This window comes from Lathyrus oleraceus, chromosome 4 (genome assembly GCF_024323335.1).
Source record: "Lathyrus oleraceus cultivar Zhongwan6 chromosome 4, CAAS_Psat_ZW6_1.0, whole genome shotgun sequence".
Taxonomy (NCBI): Eukaryota; Viridiplantae; Streptophyta; class Magnoliopsida; order Fabales; family Fabaceae; genus Lathyrus; species Lathyrus oleraceus.
This window is the reverse complement of record NC_066582.1, coordinates 49,191,205-49,212,521: the sequence shown is the minus strand read 5'-3', so window position 1 is coordinate 49,212,521 and position 21,317 is coordinate 49,191,205. Positions and strand designations below refer to the sequence as shown.

At 34.6% G+C, this 21,317-nt stretch overlaps 1 protein-coding gene across 1 annotated transcript; it reads right to left on the bottom strand.

Annotated features, from left to right (window-relative positions):
• Positions 1-17,751: 17,751 nt before the first annotated feature.
• On the bottom strand, positions 17,752-18,693 carry LOC127135955 (KDEL-tailed cysteine endopeptidase CEP2-like). Its single transcript, XM_051062575.1, has 2 exons — positions 18,669-18,693; positions 17,752-18,383 (listed from the first exon to the last, which is right to left on the bottom strand). The coding sequence occupies exons 1-2, from the start codon at positions 18,691-18,693 to the stop codon at positions 17,752-17,754; spliced, it is 657 nt and encodes a 218-aa protein (XP_050918532.1).
• Positions 18,694-21,317: the final 2,624 nt, after the last annotated feature.

Genomic DNA, 21,317 nt, shown 5'->3' with positions numbered 1-21,317 from the left:
GAGTGAGTTATTCATTAGGCGGATGACTTTGCTGGGGATGAAAGATCAGAATGGATCGTATGCTAGATCGTATCTGAGTTGCAGAACAAGCCATACGTTAGGCTGAATTTGCTGAAAAGGGAGTAGTCGTATACTAGACTACTATTCAGAAATGTACCTGTCCGAAGGTAGCATCTGAGGGGATGAAGGTCTAACTTGGTCGTACATTAAACCATATCTGAGCAGAATGAGCCGTCCGTTGGGCTGAATCTGCTGAAAAGGGAGTAGTCGTATACTAGACTACCATTCAGAAATGTACCTGTCCGAAGGTAGCATCTGAGTAGGGGAGTAGCCGTATACTGGACTACCATTCAGAAATGTACCTGTCCGAAGGTAGCATCTGAGAAAGGGAGTAGTCGTATACTAGACTACCATTCAGAAATGTACCTGTCCGAAGGTAGCATCTGAGTAAGGGAGTAGCCGTATACTGGACTACCATTCAGAAATGTACCTGTCAGAAGGTAGCATCTGAGAAAGGGAGTAGTCGTATACTAGACTACCATTCAGAAATGTACTTGTCCGAAGGTAGCATCTGAGTAAGGGAGTAGCCGTATACTAGACTACCATTCAGAAATGTACCTGTCCGAAGGTAGCATCTGAGTAAGGGAGTAGCCGTATACTAGACTACCATTCAGAAATGTACCTGTCCGAAGGTAGCATCTGAGTAAGGGAGTAGTCGTATACTAGACTACCATTCAGAAATGTACCTGTCCGAAGGTAGCATCTGAGTAAGGGAGTAGCCGTATACTAGACTACCATTCAGAAATGTACCTGTCCGAAGGTAGCATCTGAGTAAGGGAGTAGCCGTATACTAGACTACCATTCAGAAATGTACCTGTCCGAAGGTAGCATCTGAGTAAGGGAGTAGCCGTATACTAGACTACCATTCAGAAATGTACCTGTCCGAAGGTAGCATCTGAGTAAGGGAGTAGCCGTATACTAGACTACCATTCAGAAATGTACCTGTCCGAAGGTAGCATCTGAGTAAGGGAGTAGTCGTATACTAGACTACCATTCAGAAATGTACCTGTCCGAAGGTAGCATATGAGGATTTGAAGGTCTAATTGGGTCGTACATTAGACTGTATGTGAGCAGAATGAGGACTTAGCGGTCTAACTTGGTCGTACATTAGACTGTATCTGGGCAGAATCTGAGGACTTGACGGTCTAACTTGGTCGCACATTAGACTGTCACTGAGCAGAATCTGGTCTAACTTGATCGTACATTAGACTGTATCTGATGACTGGAAGGTCTAACTTGGTCGTACATTAGACTGTATTTGATGACTGGAAGGTCTAACTTGGTCGTACATTAGACTGCATTTGATGACTAGAAGGTCTAACTTGGTCGTACATTAGACCGTATTTGAGCGGTTGAGGGTCAGAATGGATCGTACGCTAGATCGTATCTGAGTTGTTGAAGGTCAGAATGGATCGTACGCTAGATCGTATCTGAGTTGAAGGAGTCATGTGTTGAGATGAATCAGGATGGACCGTGTGCTAGGCAGTACCTGAGAAGTGAAGGTCCAACTGGGTCGTACATTAGACCGTGTTGGGAGTAGTTGAAGATCAGAATGGATCGTCCGTTAGATCGTATCTGAGTGGAAGGAGTTATATGTTGAGCTGAATCAGAATGAACCGTATGCTAGGCTATATCTGGTAGTATTTGTATATGTTGTATTTGCAATGAATATTTGGGATGGGCTTATAGATGCCATCGTTAGGAGGATGTCAGAATGAATGTTGACACGGAGTATATCTGAAAGATGTATCTGAAGAAGAAAGTAGTCGTACGCTAGACTGCACCTCGGAATATACCGTACGCTAGGCAGTATCTGAGGGATATAGTTAAATCTTGAATGTAATAGATAAAGATGCCCGTCTGAATGGACCTTTGTTTTGACTGTGTCGGGAGGATAATTGACCTGAAAAATAAAGTTAGCTTCATGCTATGTCATGATGCATGAGATGCAAATGTTATATGCATGTGTGTGCTGTGAAATGATGTGATGAATGGGTTATGCGTCTGGAATAAATGAGAGCATTGTATACATGCATATGTTATGAAATGATGTAATGTATATGATGCGAAACGAAAATTGTATGTAGGTATGTGATGTGAAATGATGTAATGAATGCACTATGTGTCTGAAACGTTCTTCCAGGGGACTCTACTGGGGAAATAAATCTCAGTCTTCTGGTCGGAGATATTTGTATTGATGACCCTTCCTTAGCTGGGGGATACTCGATTGCCGTCTGATGGTAGAAATGTTCAACAGAAGCCTGGCTGGGGGTGGAAGAGGTGACCCATTTGTCTAGTAATGCCCCTCTCTTCTGGGAATGACTGGCTTAGCCGGGGAATAGAATTGGCAACAGATTCATTGGAAAGCCTGGTTAGACTTTCTCCTCGATCCTGAAGTCCTTCAGTAATTGTCATTGTTATTTTATGCATGTATTTTGATAAACATTGATCATATTCAAATGCATATATCAATTCAAGTTAAATCAACGGACGTTTACGCAAACAAAACAGAGAAAGTAAAACAAAAGCATCTTTTTGGAAATAAAATTGTATTGATTTTGCAAGAGGGCCTATAAATAGGCAATTCGAGTACAAGGAGACAGAAATCCTAGTAAGAGGAAATTGTCAGGCAAACAAAGAGAAGCTATGAGGAAAAATCCTGTTGATTTTAACTCCACTACTGTCATTATGTCTTCAAGCATCTCATCTCCTGCTGTCGGATAGAAGTGATTGGCTTGTTCAGTCCCTTGAACTTGGTTGAAGCAGACAGAGAATGAGGCATAGTCATACGCTTTAATCCCTAATTTTTGCCTGGACCGCCTTTTCAGGTTTTCAGTCCACCGGGATACCCTTTTTTGCTCAAGCCGCCTTTTCAGGTTTTCGACTTGCCGGGTGTACGTCTTTATATGTTTATCCCTAATTTTTGCCCGAACCCTTTTGGTTCGCCGGGATGCCCTTTCTTTTGCCTAGGTACGTCGCCCTAGCGGGTCTCTTTTATGCGTAGTATTTTTTTAACTATGTCAGCGTTCACAGGATGTGGGAACTCTTCGCCATCCATTGTAGCAAGCATCATGGCTCCACCAGAGAATACCTTCTTAACTACAAATGGCCCTTCGTATGTGGGAGTCCATTTGCCCCTGGAATCACCTTGTGGTAGAGTGATGCGCTTTACCACCAAGTCGCCAATTTGATACACCTGTCTCTTGACCTTTTTGTTAAATGCCTGGGTCATGCGCTTCTGATATATCTGCCCATGACAAACAGCCGCAAGTCTCTTTTCATCAATCAAATTTATCTGATCGAGTCGAGTTTGAATCCATTCATCCTCATCTAAGCCTGCATCTTTCACGATTCTTAGAGAGGGGATCTGAACTTCCACTGGTAAAACGGCTTCCATTCCATAGACTAAAGAGAAAGGGGTTGCCCCTGTCGAAGTGCGGTAACCATGAAGAGCAAAAGGTAACATCTCATACCAGTCTTTGTATGTTACTGTTATATTCTTGATATTGTTAGCAGCCTCCACGGCGTCGTTCGTCTTTGGCCGGTACGGAGAAGAGTTATGGTGTTTTATTTTGAACTGCATGCAGAGTTCAGTTTAGTACCATTATCAGTGATAACTCTCTCAGGAGACAGCAGGTTTCTCAAATAGATATTTGATAGAATCCATCTTTGTTGATTCCTTAGGATTGGCAGTAATTTTAGAAAACAAATAATGTAATCATCTCTGTTGTTTTAATATGTTGGGTTGAAGAAAGTCAACATCTGGACCAACATGTCATGTACGATGTCATGACATCAGGTCTGTGACATCACACATGTGTAGGAAACTGAATTAATTAATTCAGTATATGTCATGGGATCAGCAAGGATATCTGGTGAATATCCTAACTCCCATGTGGAGGTCTTGAAGACTAAATCAGAATATATATAGGCTCTAAACATGGAGATATATATGGAGAGAGTTTAGGAACTTGAAGACCTTGTTTGTAGCAGAATTTTTCTGCTGAAGTTGCAACAGCAAAGAACAAGTCTGCTGCAATTTTCTGAAGGCCCAAATCCAGTTGGGTGATTAGGTTATAAATAGCTGATTGTAATCTAGTTTTTGTAAGCCTCTTAGAATGAATTTTTAGGGGTGTGTGTAAGGTAAACCTCCCAATCTGTGGGAAGGTTACCATGTGTTTCTCAGTGGTAAACCTGAGAGTGTTTGTCACTCAAAGCCTGTAGGCAAGAGTGATTATGTTCTTGAATGAAGCTGTGAAGCAAGTTCAAGGTGTTTGCACATTACATTGTATTTGTAGTGATAGGAATGGAAACTGGAGGTTTCTATCTAGGAGTTCCTAGGTATAGATTGCATTGGGTAGGGATTAAGTGATGAGTTGTAAACGGGGGAGTTTAACTCTGAATTGATACTACTAATAGTGGATCTTCTTCCTGGCTTGGTAGCCCCCAGATGTAGGTCATGTTGGACTGAACTGGGTTAACAATTTCCTGTGTTGGTTTTTCCTTCTGTATGATATAATCATGTCTGCCAAAACTAAGCATGTAATTTAGTCTGTTCAGCAAGATAATATCAGATCTGATACATAGCCTTCTGTTGGAATGTCAAGCAGAATGTTTTGACATTCTCCAACAACAACACATACTGTTTAATAAGCTGATGAATTCAGTTCAGTATGTTGTGAAGTCTGGATTTAAAAAGCATCACAGACCTGGCCATAAGATCATTGTGAAACTGTCAAACTGGGTGTCTTGACGGTTCTTCCAGTAACCTGATACTGAAGTATAGACTGGTTGGTCTTTTACAGTACAGCAAATTTAGCCCAGTCTGTTTTCAGGAACCAAACAGACTTAGCATATTGTTCTGGACTTGGATGTCAAACGGGATGTTGTGACATTCACTCCTGACTGCATATGCTAAATTGTTGGATAGTTAGTTTTTCTGTTTCAGGATTTTTCTCAGGCTATTCTTCAGGAATCCACCAGCTGAACTAAAATCTAGGAAACTAACAACTAAGCTACAATTAATGAACCTGGCAAATAATATATTTGTTAGCTCCTTAATAAGTGGAGATTAGTTTAACTTGTTACAACCTTTAATTTAGGAAATACAAGTACATGACCAACAAACTGGAACAATGTAACAGATGATATCTGTGTAGGAAAACAACAGAAGTGAAGGTTATGGTGCACATAACAAATTGTTCCTCCTCTATAGGATGACATAGAAGGAGAGGTTGTGACACTGTGAAAAGGTGCACAATAGTACAGAGTGTAATAACTGTCTTGCTGTAATAAGTACAATGTTAGATCAGATGTCGTGACTTGAAGTAGAACATCTGAATACTGACTACACCAGAATTTCAATCTTAGAAATCAATAAAGTGGTATGATTCAACATATACTGTCTTAGTCGGCGAGCAGCCCATTCCAAAGCGCAGCAAGCTTTCTCGGGCTGTGAGTATCTTGTTTCACAGTCGGTACCTTTTTACTAAGGTGGTATATTGCATGCTCTTTTCGACCAGACTCGTAATGTTGCCCCAGCACACCCTATTGAATTTTCTAACACGGTCAAATACATAGTTAGAGGTCTTCCTTCAACTGGTAGCATCAGAATTGGAGGTTCTTGGAGATATTTCCTGATTTTGTTATTCATCATTCCATACCATCTCTTGATTTTTCCTTTTTAGTAATTTGAAGATGGGTTTGCAGGTAGCAGTCAAGTGTGGAATGAATCGGGCAATGTAATTCGAGTGCCCCAAGAACCTCAGACTTCTTTCTTGTTTATTTCAGTACCCAGATTTACAATTTCAATTGATTCCTCATGCGGCTGTATAGTCTTTTCTTCTTGCAGTAGTCGGGCAAGTTCTCCAGGGACTTCACAACCTTCCTCCCTTCCATCCTCGGCTTGGTAGATCGGATTTTCAAAGTCATAATGAACAGTAGCAGAGTCATTACCAACAGGATCCAGAGTGGATATGGATCGGCAAATTGTTACGTGAGTGTGTGCAAGAAAACATAGCTTATTTGAAAAATGACAGGAAAGATAAAGAGCGCAATATTTGAATGCAAAAGTCCATTGATTTATTGAATGTGAATATGCTTATGAAATGACAAAACCCTTAAAATTAGCTATTATGCCCCGGGTATAGACACAATGCTTTTGAAATACTAAAATGGCAATAACAATTACTCCCGACTAAAGGAAATCGGGATAGTGTCTTCAGCCTTCCAATTATTGAGTCCGTCGCCAATTGTTGGGAAAATCCAGCTATCCAAGTCATAATCGTTATCAGTATCTTCCACAGCATTGACAGTCTCGCCCTGATTTGGCAGAGGAGCAGTGATGACATCAGGAGTCTCCGGAGGATCAGAGGTAGCCGCCTGTATTTTTCCACTTCGAATGCCGCTTTCAACATGTTCACCTGTTAATATAAGTTCAGTGAAACCCAATGAGGAACTTCTCAATAGATGGCTGTAGAATGGGCCAGTCAGTGTGCTCATGAACATGTCCACTAATTCTCGATCAGTCATGGGGGCTTTGACTCTGCCAGCCAAATCTCTCCACTTTTGAGCATATTCTTTAAAGCTTTCTTTAGATCCCATAGTCATATTCTGCAACTGTAACCGAGTAGGTGCTAATTCATAATTATACTGGTAATGCTTGTAGAAAGCTGTCGCTAAGTCAGTCCAGGTGTGGATGTCAGAGCTCTCAAGCTGATAGTACCATTCTAACTGTGTGCCAGACAGACTCTCTTGGAAGAAATGGATCCATAGTTTCCTATTAGTGGTATATGGTTGAATCTTTCTCACATAAGCTCTCAGATGCATTTGAGGACAAGATGCCCCATCGTATATAGTGAAAGTGGGGATCTTGAATTTGCGAGGAATGAGCACATCAGAGACCAGACCTAAGCTTTCGAAATCCAGACTGGGCGCCTTCTGAACTTCCATGGCTAGCATACGTTCTTCCAGCAACTTGTATTTATCATCTCGTGGAGAGTACTGTTCATTCTCATAATCCTCATCGTCGTCCTCATGGTTGGAGAGATCAGCATTCTCATCTTCTGAATCACTCTCTGTTTCCTCTTCTTGATCCTTTGGAAGTCTAATCTTGACTCCCGCAGCCTGTCCTTTAAGCCTTCTTCCCAGGTTAATGTAACTCACAGGTTTCTTGTCTTTCTTCTCGAGCAATAGAGCCTTTAGTTCCTCCTGCCCCTTGGATAAGTTCAAGATCATCTCCTGGAGTTGAGCATTCTGAGCATGGAGATCTTTGACAGTTTGTTCGAGGTCCATTTTTCTATTTGGAGGAAAACCGTGAGAACATTGATCCCTTTAGAGTACCTGTTATGCGGTGTTATGTTATGCTATGCAATGTATGAAATGTTTTCAAGGACTTTTGGAATTTAACTTTACGTAAACTAAAAAAAAAGGAAACTTTTTTTTTTTTTTTACAAAACAGAGCAAAGTTAAATCCCTAAGTCCTCGAAGTGGTTAGTACAATGCATGATGTTATGATGTCATGATGTTATGATGTTATAATATTATGATGTTATGATGTTATGTAAGCACAGACATGTCACACAACAATCATTCCTAGGTTTTAAGGCTTGCATGAGTTCCATAGGTAAATACCCTCCCCACTGAAGTTTGGTTGGTTCAACCTGTCCTAGAATAGTAACCGGGTTCTAGAAGGATCTCCAATCATTGACCTTTCTTTAAGTCCACTTCAGTGCAACACCAAGTGGTTGACCAAAGCTTCCCTAAAGTCCAATCTCAAAGAGTGTAGTATCGAGTATCAACCAACCTCAGTCGGAACCGAAGCCAGTTATCTCACTACTTTCTAATGGCTAGGATGAGTCAATTAGGGTTCTAAAGGTCTGGTTAATGCTTTGATGACACCACGCGGAAGCCAAATTTTTCCTCAAGTAACATGAGGAACATCAGGACAACCAAAGTGTCACATTAACCGTAGCTATCACTTTAACCATTCCAGTATACGCCGGATAGTCGCGATGATCTATTGCTACTTACCTAAGGTACACTAGATCCGGGTGTAGGATCTTTCACTCAAACAATCCCTTAAAAGAAGGTGCAATCCGAAAACATAAATGAATTTTTTTTTAGGTGACCTCTCTTTTATGTCCCCAGCAGAGTCGCCAGTTCTGTCATACGGTGAACTGACTTTAATGTGTTTTTAATCGCAATGTCGCGGTTAGCAAGAGTCGCCACCGACTTTTCTTTTATCCCATAAGGAAAGGTGGAAAAGAACAGGAAAGACCTTAATTTAAATTCTTAGGTTCGGGAGGTACGTTATACAAAGGGAAGGTGTTAGCACCCTTTGTATCCGTGGTTATCCACGGGCTCTTAATTGCTCAATCATTTATGTTTTCTAGTTTGAAAAAGTGTGTAGAAAATGTTTTGAAAAGGAGAATTTAACTTTGCAATGATTCTTGTATGAATGTATACAAAGTGGTTATCTCATTTGATTTTGAAAGTTGTTTAGAAAAATATAACTCGGCAATGATCCTAGTACGGATGTATGCTAAGTGGTGATTTTCTAAAAAAAGGATGTTTGAAATGTGTGAGGTGAGAAAGAATATTTTAGGTTATGAATGAGCAATTAAGGGTTATACCTGTCCGAGGTCTTTCCGGGCATTTCCTATCCTTATGAGGGTAAAACTGTCCTTACTATTGAGAAGTAAGTAGTTTATCCTTTGGATGTTAAAGGGTCATTGTAGGGTCATCGATAGGTCATTGAAGGCAACAGTTGTGAGGACACCTTAGCATTCGAAGGGACTATCATCATTTAACCGTAGGCTACACCGAAGGGTCATCGAGGGACAAAATCGTATTTCCGAAGGCAACATCCGAGGGACCATGATTTATTTTATGATGATTTAATCGAAAGGCCATTGCTAGGTGTATCCCCACATTCGCGGGACATGACCGTAATACCGTAATCGTGGGGTAACGAAGAGAGGTCCGATATTATTTATTTAAAGTCCGGATTTTAACAATTAATTAAATAGCCGTAATCAATTAGGTAATTAGGTCCACAGTAAATCAATGAAATCAATACATCAAAAAAATCAAGCTTGGTGATTCAAGATGAATCTCCACATTAAACTTAGGTCATCCAAAAGCCATCTCCTCAAGAATGTCCACACCTAAAGCAGCATGCATAGCCGGCTATTTCTTTGGAAGTATGCTAGCTTTAACACAACTTAAACACACGGGTGAGAATACCAAGTTAAAGTGCAATTGAAAATTGCACTACAGAATGAACACAATAGTCACAAGGCCAAATAATGCATGATTACAATAAGACAAACATAAAACGAAACATGAGAACAGCTACTGGTACGTTCGCCTCTGCTTCGCCTAGCGAAGGCTTAGCGAATATTCGCTCCAGGCTCGCTTAGCGATGTGCTAGCGAGCGGCGACAGATTTTGAGTTTGACAATAGCATGGCTTCTGTAACCCTGGACTTCATAGCATTTAATTATATGAACAGCATGGCAGTATTATTCAAGTACATTTAAATTTGCATGTGAAACCAAATTGCATTCGAAACTTCAATCACGATGCTTTATGTATGTAAAGATTATAATTTAGAAGCATAAAGCAATAGTGATGCGCAAACCTGTGGCAGCTGAACGGTAACACTGGATTGGCAGATGGCTTTTGGTATCGGACGGAGTTAGGCGGCGGTAACTTCAGAGCGAATGAGCGGCCTTCAGGGTTTCTATGCCAGGGCTTTTGCACCAGGGTTTCCGTCCTTCATCCGCCTGTTTATGTGTTTCCGCGTTTTTTCCTCTGGGTCTGTCCTATTTTCGTGGCTGAGGACTGGTATTTATAGTAGTAGTGGTGGTGACCTAATGGGCTTAAAATGAGGTCCAAAACTTCTGATTTTCGCCGGCTTCGCTAGGCGAAGGAATTGCTCGCCTAGCGAGCAAGCTAGTTTTGGGCTTTTTTCTGGACCTGACGCTTCGCTGGGCGAGTGTCATGATGAAATGTTCGCTAAGCGAAGAGACTGCTCGCCTAGCGAGCAAGCTATTTTGGGCCGCCTTTGGATTGGGCCTGTTGTGAGCTGGGCTTTTATCCATTTGATATCAGTGCCTTGCAGAGCAAGTCAGAGGGTCTTGAGAAATGCCTTGTAGTATCAATGGGCAAATTTTGGGGTATGACAAGGATAACCAAGTTTTTTTTAGGTTTTTTCTTTATTGATGTTTTCTTCACAAGGATATAAAAGAAAGGTCCAAATGGACAAAGAACAAATTACAAAAATCATAAAATGTGATATGAGATGCTAACATAACGTATAAAGCAAATGGCATAAATATAAAAACATAAAGTAAATGACATAAAATAAAAGTATAAAGTAAATGACATTTGAGGTAAAAGTTAATACAATAAAATGTTAGTAACCAGGGATGAAATATGTTTTAGTCATTTTTTGGAGAACACTCAATTATTCACTCACAAGCATGAAAACATGAACCTATACATCATTTATGAGAAGGGCTTCAACTTGGATAAAATCAACAAGTATGCCACTAGCTCTCACAAAATGGAAAATGAGCAAAATTTTCATACAATACCATGAGGAATAGGAGACTTACAATTTCACTTATGAAAATGCCTCCGTTTTCTTTGGGACAAATTTAGTGCAATGTTAAGCAATCGTAATTAGTCTTTTCTAGAAGTCACAACTATCTGAGGTCGGTCAATAATAATGTTTGTGTTAATACATACTAGAGAAATGACATGTAAATCATTCTCCTAAAGACATGCCACACAAAAAAGAAAGAAAGAGGATGATCAAGCACAAAAGCTAGGAGGATGGTCCATTACTTCAATCCACACTTCATGACACTTAAGACAAACTTATGCATCAATCCAAAGTACCTTAAATGATCCATGATCAATTAGGAGGTAGATTTGAAATGATGAAAGTTCATCAAGTAGCAATCCATACATCATGAGCAAGATGGACACAAGCCATCCAATTGATCAAAGAGAAAAGAAAGAGATGAAAAAATAGAGACACAAGAGAAGTCACATCCAAATTGGACCAAAAGTTTGATCAAGTCATCATCAAAATCAATCATCAATTTTGGTGGATTAGGGTTTTCACCCCATCAACACCCAATATCCATTGGTTTTGATGAGACTTGAAATCCAAACCATCATGATCCAAGGTCAACAGAACTTCACAAGGGTCACACAGAAATAGAATGCAATTAAATGAAATAAAAATGCATCAAAGGTATTTTTAAATGAAATTTAAAATAGAAATAAAGTGAAAAATCCATAAAGTCCTTCAAAACACCAAATAAACGGTCAAGAAAATTATGGAAAGTTGGAAATAAAATAAGAATCATGTAATAAATTTTTCAAAATTTAAAAATGCAGAAAAATATCTTTTAACCAATTAAAACAAGGTAGAAAAGAGAAAATTCATGAAAAATAGAAAATCAGTGAAATAAAATGTGAAAATATAAAAATCAAATGAAGAAAAATAAAAGAGAATTTTAGAAATTATTTTGGGATTTTTTGGATGAAAAATGAAATTACTATGAATTTTAAAAAGAAAATAGAAATTAAAAATAATAAAAGAAAAATAATAGAAATCAGAAAAACACGGAGTGTTGGATCACACCTTATTAATTGACGTGGTAGATCCAACACTCAATATGTTAGAGAACACGATGGAACGCGTTGCAAGCCAAACACAGGATCCAGTTTAAATCCAACCAATCAGAATATTATATTCCTCCAACGTGTTTGATCAAACTCAGACAACCTGAGAAAAATTCGGTCATCTTCTCCGGTGAGCTCTCATCGGAGTTTCATCGTTTGGTAAATTCAAGACACGAGACCACCACCATTGTCATCCTCTTCTCATCCCGAATTCAACCTTATGCTCAAAATTCATTTATATAAACTGAGCAAAGGGAATTCCAGACAAGTTTAAGAAACAAGCAAGCCACAAAAAAATAAAAATAAATGATGAACAAGATCAATCAACGCCAGATAAGTTAGAGGAAAGCATCAGAAAGTGAAGGACTACATTGTGGTGACTTGTTTGACTTCAAATGATGCTAAGAACTACCTTGTCTAGATGGTGATCGTAAGTTGATGAAGCTCGGTCTGGCTAGACCACTTCAGAAGGTCTTAGAGCTTGGGAATTGTTGCAACAGTTTTAGAGGATATTGAAGGTGCTAATGGAATCATTAAATTGAATTGAATATGAGAATGAAAGCGGAAGCGTACCTGAGTTTTTCATTTGGGTAGATGAAGCTTGCGGGTATGTGATCTTATAATTTGTAGAGTTTCTTAGGGTTTCTTGAATATCTTATGACAGGAATGAAGAGAGAATCCTGATGAACTATGTGTTTTGATCTCTCTACAAATGTGTATCATAACCCATATAAATAACCTTATGGTTATTTCTTAGTTTTCAATATTCTAATTTCACTACAACAAAATATACCTTTCGTAAAATCATATTACTACGACCGTTTAAGCATTTATAGTAATAACTCATCTTAACACACATAAATTTATTTTTGTTTATTACAAGACATTTCATTACAATTCATAATAACAACCATGTTAATAGATGAAAGGTTACATGCTTCGAATTCCAACACCGGCATTTTTTTTCGTTACAAAAAGGGCTTATCCATAGACTCTTATAAATATATTAAAATTAAAATTAAAATACCTATCACAATTGTTAGTACCAAAAACCAATGTGAATAGTATTGGCATTTCATCACAGTTTTATTACCAACCATTGTGATAGGAATTTTAATTTTAATATATAGGCGAAGTTATCAACCTTCAGCAAAGAATAGATGTCTTGCTCAAAACACAAAGTATAAAAACTCTCTCTTCCACATCTAGGGAATTTTTATCTCTTCTTCTTCCATAAAACTCATCTTTCTTCTTCTTTAAACTAAAAGTCTAATCAAGTTCAACACTGTTTTTCTTTATCTTTCTTCTTCTAAAAGGTAATCATTTTATTCATACACTTTCTTCTATTTTTCTGTGTATAGGTTCTAATATTCATACTTTTGAAGAACTTTCAAGTTACGTCATTCCTCCATGCGCTTTCTTCCATTTCGATTTCAAATGATTTTCGTGTTTTTTGTGTTGTCTCTACTTAGATCTCAATTTTTTTAAATTGTCATTACGTGTTTAATAAATCAAAAGACAATATAAATGGGAAAGTATTTGCCATATATGTTCCAAATATCACTGTGCCCTTCTTTAAAAAAAATTAAACTTTCCAAATCTCGTTTATTTTCATTTATGTTTAACGTGCTATTTGTAGGATTACAATGTCATGCTAGCTTAGGTTCCCAAATCTGGTTAACAAGTTTTTTGTAGGATTTCAATGTCATGCTAGTTTATGTTACCACATCTGATTAACATTATGTTTGTCATACTACAATGTCATGCTAGTTTATGTTGTTAAATTTGGTTAATATGTTATTTGTAGGACTACAAAATCATGCTAGTTTATGTTATTAAATTTGTTTAACATGTTGTTTGTAGGATTACAATAGTATGCTAATACATTTTAACTTGTAAGAAAGGTGAACAAAAATAAATAAATCAAGAAAGCACATATTATGGGTGTGATTCAAAAACTGTTTGTGTTGCTATGAAGAAAAAATACGAGGATGGGGCATAAGTGAAAGCTCAAACTTGTGTGAAAGACCCATAATAACATCCATTCAAATTTAAAACAAGTATGTAACTCTCACTTCAGTTTCATCCTCCTTTCATTGTGGATGTTATTCTGAGACAAGTAGATCATTTCTCCATCTTCATTCTCTATGAATCTTTTCAATAAAATGTACATTTGTGAAACATTTTATATCTTCATGTTTTTGTATGTTTTAGAACAAACTTGTTTTGTGCATCTATATGTGATTTGATTTTGCTCTAATTTCATTTTAGTTTATTATATCGTATATAGATTTCTTGGTTCACTAACCCTTCATTAAACATGTGCATTCATTTAAATTAATTTAGAAAATGGTAATCTGAAAATTAAGTTATATTTGAAAACCAACTTAGATCAATCAATATTTTTCGAATTACACGCATCTTGTAATTCATATCTCACCATCTAATATATAGAACATAGATCAATGCCCCCAAGTTCTTCAAAGCAACGATTCTTTTCTTCTATTTTATTTTGTAAAGCATCAAATTTGTTGAGAAATTCTGATTCATCGTTATCATTGTCATCATTATAATCATCATCATCATATAAGATGATAATGATGATGATGATAGTGATGACGATAACCGGAATTCGTCAACAAATTATTTCCTTTCAAAATAAACTAGAAGAGAAGGAAATGTTGCTTTAAAGAACTCGGGGCATTAAAGCAAACTTTATATGTTAAAGAATGATAAATGAATTACGAGATGCATGCAATTCGAAAAATAGTGGATCATTTAAGTTTTTTTTCAAGAACTATTTAATTTTTCAGATAATCATCTTTAAATCAATTTAAACGATTGTATATGTTTATTGAGGGGAAAATAAAAACAAGCAATCCACGTATTTTGTAATAAACTCATATGCATACCACCACGATTGGAATATGTAATCGTGGTGAAATGCTAATATTATGTGCGCTTTAATTAAATTACAGTTGTTGGCTTTCAAACTCATGGCTTTTATAATTTTAGACACATACTTAATATTAATTAGACCACTATAGTTTTAGCTAACTAAATAATGACCACAATACATGTTGTTAGAATGTTGATAGTGATGACGATGAATCAGAATTAGTCAACAAAATGTTTACTTTCAAATAAACAAGAAGAGAATGAAATGTTGCTTTGAAGAACTTAGGGCATTAAATCAAATTCTATATGTTATAGAGCGAAAGATGAATTACAAGATGCATACAATTCGAAAAATAGTGGATCATTTAAGTTGTTTTTCAAGAATATCTTAATTTTTCAAATAATTATCTTTAAATCAATTTGAATGATTGTATATGTTTATTGAAAGGAAAGAAAAAACAAGCAATCCACATATTTTATAATAAACTCATATGCATACCACCACAATTGGAATATATAATCGTGGTGAAATGTTAATATTATGTGTGCTATAATTAAATTATAATTGCTAGGTTTCAAACTCATGGCTTTTATTATTTTAGCCACGTACTTAATATTAATTAGACCACTATAGTCTTGGCTAACTAAATAATGACCATAATACATGTTGTGACTCAATATTCTAACAGCCGACACATATGATATAGTTCAAGGTACATATGCATATGATATATGGTTAATGATACTTTCATAAACTTCTTATTTTAGTTCATGAGCAACGATCACTAACCCATTAGCATATTTATCATGTTGCCACTGCCACGTGTATATTCTGTCACCAAAAAACTTTCATGTTTTGTGTTACATCAACTTCTGTTAATGGACGTTGACATGAGGGACCAAAAGTGTGGACGGTAAATATTAGGAGGATGATTTTTTAAAGAAATTTCTTGAGGGACTAAAAATTAAAATAGTCCATATTTAGAGGGATTAAATTCATATTGAACCCAAAATAATTTATTTTAAAAATTTATTAAATAATTAATGTATTTGAAATTAATATAAACTAAAAACATTACTTATTGAATTATAAACTAAAAACATACTTATTAAACTAAAAGCATTACTTATTAAATAATATTTTCAATAAAATGCACGTTTGTGACACATTTTATATCGTCGTGTTTTGGTATGTCCTGGAACAAACATGTTTTGTTCAGCTATATGTGATTTAGTTTTGGTCTAATTCCAGTTTAGTTTATTATATCGTTGCTTGTTTCAATAACCCTTCACTGAACATATGCATTCATTTAAATTAATTTAGAAAATGATAATCTGAAAAATTAAGTAATATTTAAAAACCAACTTAGATCAATCAATGTTTTTCAAATTGTATGCATCTTTTAATTCCTCTCTCGCTCTTTAACATTTAGAACTTAGTTCAATGTCCCAAGTTCTTCAAAGCAATGATTCTTCTCTTCTAGTTTATTTTGCAAACCATAAAATTTATTAAAAAATTATGATTCATCGTCATCATTTTCATCATAATAAGCATCGTCATCGTATAAGATAATGATAATGATGGTGATGACGATGAATAATAATTAGTCAACAAATTGTTTTATTTTAAAATAAACTAGAAGAGAAGGAATCGTTGCTTTGAAGAACTTTGGGCATTAAACCAAATTCTATATGTTAAAGAGCGAGAAATGAATTATGAGATGCATGAAATACGGAAAAAAAAAGTAGATTATTTAAGTTTTTTTTCAAGAATAATTTAATTTTTCAGATTATTATCTTTAAATCAATTTGAATGGTTGTATATGTTTATTGATAGGAAAGGAAAAACAAACAATCCACATATTTTATTATAAACTTATGAACTATATATATCACAACGGTTATTTACTATAATTGTTGTGATAGGTAGTGTGTTACCTAATTTATCACTACGGTCAATCACCTGTGGTAGAAAGCAGCATATTTATAATAATACCCTACCTAACCACGATTGATTAATCGACATGGTATCATTTCTCCAACCTTGGCGAAAGGGTCTTTACTTAGTAGTGTTTGACCCCTCATCAAATTAAATATTTACTTATGGTATCTACACACTATGATTTTAGCCACAAACTTAATATTAATTAGACTACTATAGTTTTGGCTAATTTAATAATGACCATAATACATGTAATATTACATTTGTGACTCAACATTCTAACAGCTGATACATATGATGATATAGGTCAAGGTACATATGCATATGATATATGGTTAATGATACTTTCATAAACTTCTTATTTTAGTTCATGAGCAACGATCATTAACACATTAGCATATTTGTCATGTTGTCACTGCCACATGTACATTCAGTCACCAAAACACTTTCACGTTTTGTGTTACATCAGCTTCTGTTAATGGACGTTGACATGAGAGATCAAAAGTGTGGACGATAAATATTAGGAGGACGATTTTTTAAAGAAATTTCTTGAGGGACTAAAAATTAAAATAATCAATATTTAGAGGGATTAAATACATATTGAACCCAACATAAATTATTTTTAAAATTTATTAAATAATTAATGTATTTTAACTTAATATAAACTAAAAACATTACTTATTGAATTATAAAAAAAAAAGGTAAAATTTACTCTTATAATAAATAATAAAGAATAGGAGATTATAAAATTGAAGGAAATTTATAATTTTGAAAAATAAGTAAGAACATATGTCTTTTTCAAAATATATAGTTTTTAGGAAAGGCTAAGTGTGATGATTAAAGCATTAGAGAAGAACAATTTTTATTATTATATTGTAAGCGAGGTAACATATCGTTCAAATATTTGGTATTGTCAATTGGTAATAATCCTATAGCACTTTAATTTAGAATATCGTAGTTGATAAGATTCTCAAAAGACTTTGTTATGTGTCATATCCGCTTTTTCAATTTATTTCTAATATGTAATAATGTTTAATTTTATTTTATTCATGTAATTAGGAAGAGTTTCAATACAATATAATTAAGCACTAAGAAGTCAACCAAGTGTTTTAGGGAAAGGAAACTAACAACATAATAATAGGAAACTTATTATAACGACACAACAAGAACTAATATGGTAAAAAACAGTTTAAAATTACCAACTATTAGGTAATAAGCATACATAGCAATGCCACATTGACCTCCAGTTTCATCATTTTCTCCGAGTACCCTCATGTAACCATTCTCACCCCAGTTTTCACCCCAAGATTTCTTAACCATCCAATACTTCATCCCTTCTTCACTTATTCCATAACCAACTATTGTAACTGTATGGTTCAAATCGGTTCCACACAATCCTGAATAAACCCCATGCATGTATTTCTTAAATTCATCACCTATAGAGATTGCAGTTGATACTGGCTGTTGCGCCACAACTTGTAGTAGTTGTTGTTCATCATTGGGAGTTACGGTTGCATAACTATTTATTTGAGCTCCGACTTGTACTTGACCATTTAGTTGGCAAGTTTGATCAACTCCTTTATAAGGATAATCAGTTTCTCGAAGAATTCCTTGATCGTTTACTATAGATTCAAAGGCAGAGTCAATAGAACCACCTTTACACCCGTGGCTTTGCTTATCACAATCAACCAGTTGTTGCTCTGACAATGAAATCAAATCACCTATTTTGATTTTAACAATACCTTCTACAGCTGTCACAGCTGTAAAAGCCCAACAACATTCTACAATAGATTGATTTAATTATTAATAATAATAATAATAATAATAATAATAATAATAATATTAATAATAATAATAATAAACTAGAAGAGAAGAAATTGTTGCTTTAAAGAATTTGGGGCATTAAAGCAAATTTTATATGTTAAGGAATGATAGATGAATTACGAGATGCATGCAATTCGAAAAATAGTGGATCATTTAAGTTGTTTTTCAAGAATTTTTTAATTTTTTAGATAATTATCTTTAAATCAATTTAAACGGTTGTATATGTTTATTCATATGCATACCACCACGATTGGAATATATAATCATGGTGAAATGCTAATATTATGTGCGCTTTAATTAAACTATAGATGTTGGGTTTCAAACTCATGGCTTTTATGAATTTAACCACAAACCTAATATTAATTAGACCACTATAGTTTTAGCTAACTAAATAATGACCATAATACATGTTGATAGTGATGACGATGAATCAGAGTTAGTCAACAAATTGTTTACTTTCTAAATAAACTAGAAGAGAATGAATTGTTGCTTTGAAGAACTTGCCCTCTATTTTTAACTCTAACCAATTTTTTGTTTCACATTCATTTGCATCATCTTCATAGCATAACATTTTTTTTCTGTCTTAATATTAGCCGGAATAATTTCTCGGAATTTACAAACAGACTGGTCAAATTAACTTTTTAACTGTGCCTAAAATTAGTTAACGAAAAAATATCAAGTTTAAGTTTGCAAATGTCGGTAACATTAATCTGCGGTTCACGTGGTTTAATTTGACATGCTAAAAATATTTTTACGACTATTTTTGTTCATATGTTGATCAGTCTGAGCAGTTAAACGGTCATAATTTTTATTTCAAAATCCAACCAAACGCTGTATTTTTCCGAGTCATTTATTTCGCGTTGATTATTTTGACGTGTTCATTTTATTTTTTCGAGCATTTTGGTGCCCGACTTTTTTTTTTGAGTCTATTTATTTTTATATTGGGTCTAGAATAAATAAATAGGTTAATTAGTTTTTTTTTTAATTTTAACTATTTTAATTATTTAACTTTATTCAGTTTTTAATTTAATATTGGGTTTCAAAATAAACTTAGGCCCATTATCATTAACCTAATTTGTTCCTATATATATTTACTAGCATGACTGATAGAGAGAGGCAAAAAGACAGAACAAAAAAGAGAAACTGAGAGTGGCTGATCTATACTATCGTACACACAGTTTGGTAATAGTTTATATATGATATATACTTTATCTATTTTGTTGATATATTTGTTACTGTGTTTCAAATACCTGTTCATATATGTAACTAGTGTGTTAAATATATATATATATATATTTCTATTTTATGTTATAATTTGATTATGTTTTCGGATCGGATCGTGTCAATACGCCGTTTTCACATATACGTGTATGAGGCGTGACATTTGTGTTATCCGATCCAGTTGCGAAGATCGCAATTTTGCGCTAGCAACGCCGTTGTTTTTTTTCAATTCATATTTTTTATATATATACATATATTTAGATCTGCACTTTTTTTTTCATAACTAACTACCCTGATTTTTCCTAAACCCTGACAATTTCGCCACAAACTCTAAATTTCAAACCTAAAATTTTAACCGTGTTATTTCCTCTAAACCATAAACCTTTTCTTAAACCTTAACAAACCTTATTATTACTTCCTATTTTCGCTCATATTTATGTTATTCGTACACTGTAACTGCTTCGCCCTTGTAATATTTTAAGTTTTAACTTGTAATATTTTCAGTTTTACTTTTCGCCATCTTTATTATGTAACTGCACCGAAGCGTTGTAATAATTAGGGTTTTATTTTCTGCCATTGATTTTCTGCCATTTATTTTTCTGCCATTTAAATTCCTGCCATTGATCCTATATTAACTGCGTGGTTTAGTAATGTAGGCCGTGAAAACCTACTAAATTAATTATTTAATATTTTTCTATAACCTTTATATTTTTTGTAAATAAATAATAAATACTAACTATTTTAATAAATTTTTTTATTACTTACTTATAATAATAAATCCTTATATATTTTGTAAATAAAATCTAATTGACCATTTTTCTAATTGAATAATAATAATAAACCTATTAATCTAATAATTTGATATTTTCTATAATCTTTATTTATTTTGTAAATAACTAACTTAATATTTTTCATATAACTCTTTTATTTTATAATTTGTACATTAATGTATTTTAAATTCTTTTATTATTACTAATTTATTTTAAACTCATATTTTTCTAATAACTTCTAAAAAAATCTAACTTGTTTAACCTAAAATAATTTCTTTTAAAATTCTAACCTATTTATTATCACTTTATTATTATTGTTATTTTATTATTGCTTTATTACCATTGTTTATTTATTATTTTATTATTATTTGCTTTTATCTATTCTATTTTTGCTTCATTATTTTCCTTATTTTAATTCTGTTTTATTTATAATATTAGGAACAAATGTATAGGTTGTAAATTTATTCTTTCTCGCCTGATTATTATGTATCTGTCCCATAGCCATGTAATAGTTTAGGAATTTATTTTTCTTGCTTTTATTTTTTATTGCGTGGTTAGTAATTTAGGGAGTGCAAAAAACTAACTGTAAATAATTGAACTTAGAAAATTAAATTCAAGACAAATATCTGAAAAATAACACTCACACACGTAAGTCGATCTTTGATCGCCATCTGTACTTCCTAGGGTATTCCTCTTGGTTGCCTTCTTTAAATGGTCAAGTCCCTCGAAAATAGGGGTGTCTTAAGCAAAGTCCCTTCAAACAGAAAAATCATCAAGTCCCTATAAACTTAAAAGATCAAGTCCCTACGAGGTTGCCTACGATATAATGATCTTGTCCCTTCGGTAAATATGATGATAGTCCCTACGAGTTGCTAAAGACACCCCTTATGTTGCCTTCAT

Coding starts and splice junctions, on each gene's coding strand:
- LOC127135955 (XM_051062575.1), bottom strand. CDS start 18,693: ATGATTATATATTCCAATCGTGGTG. Junction 18,384..18,668: donor TATATATTCCAATCGTGGTG/GTATGCATATGA, acceptor AATCTATTGTAG/AATGTTGTTGGGCTTTTACA.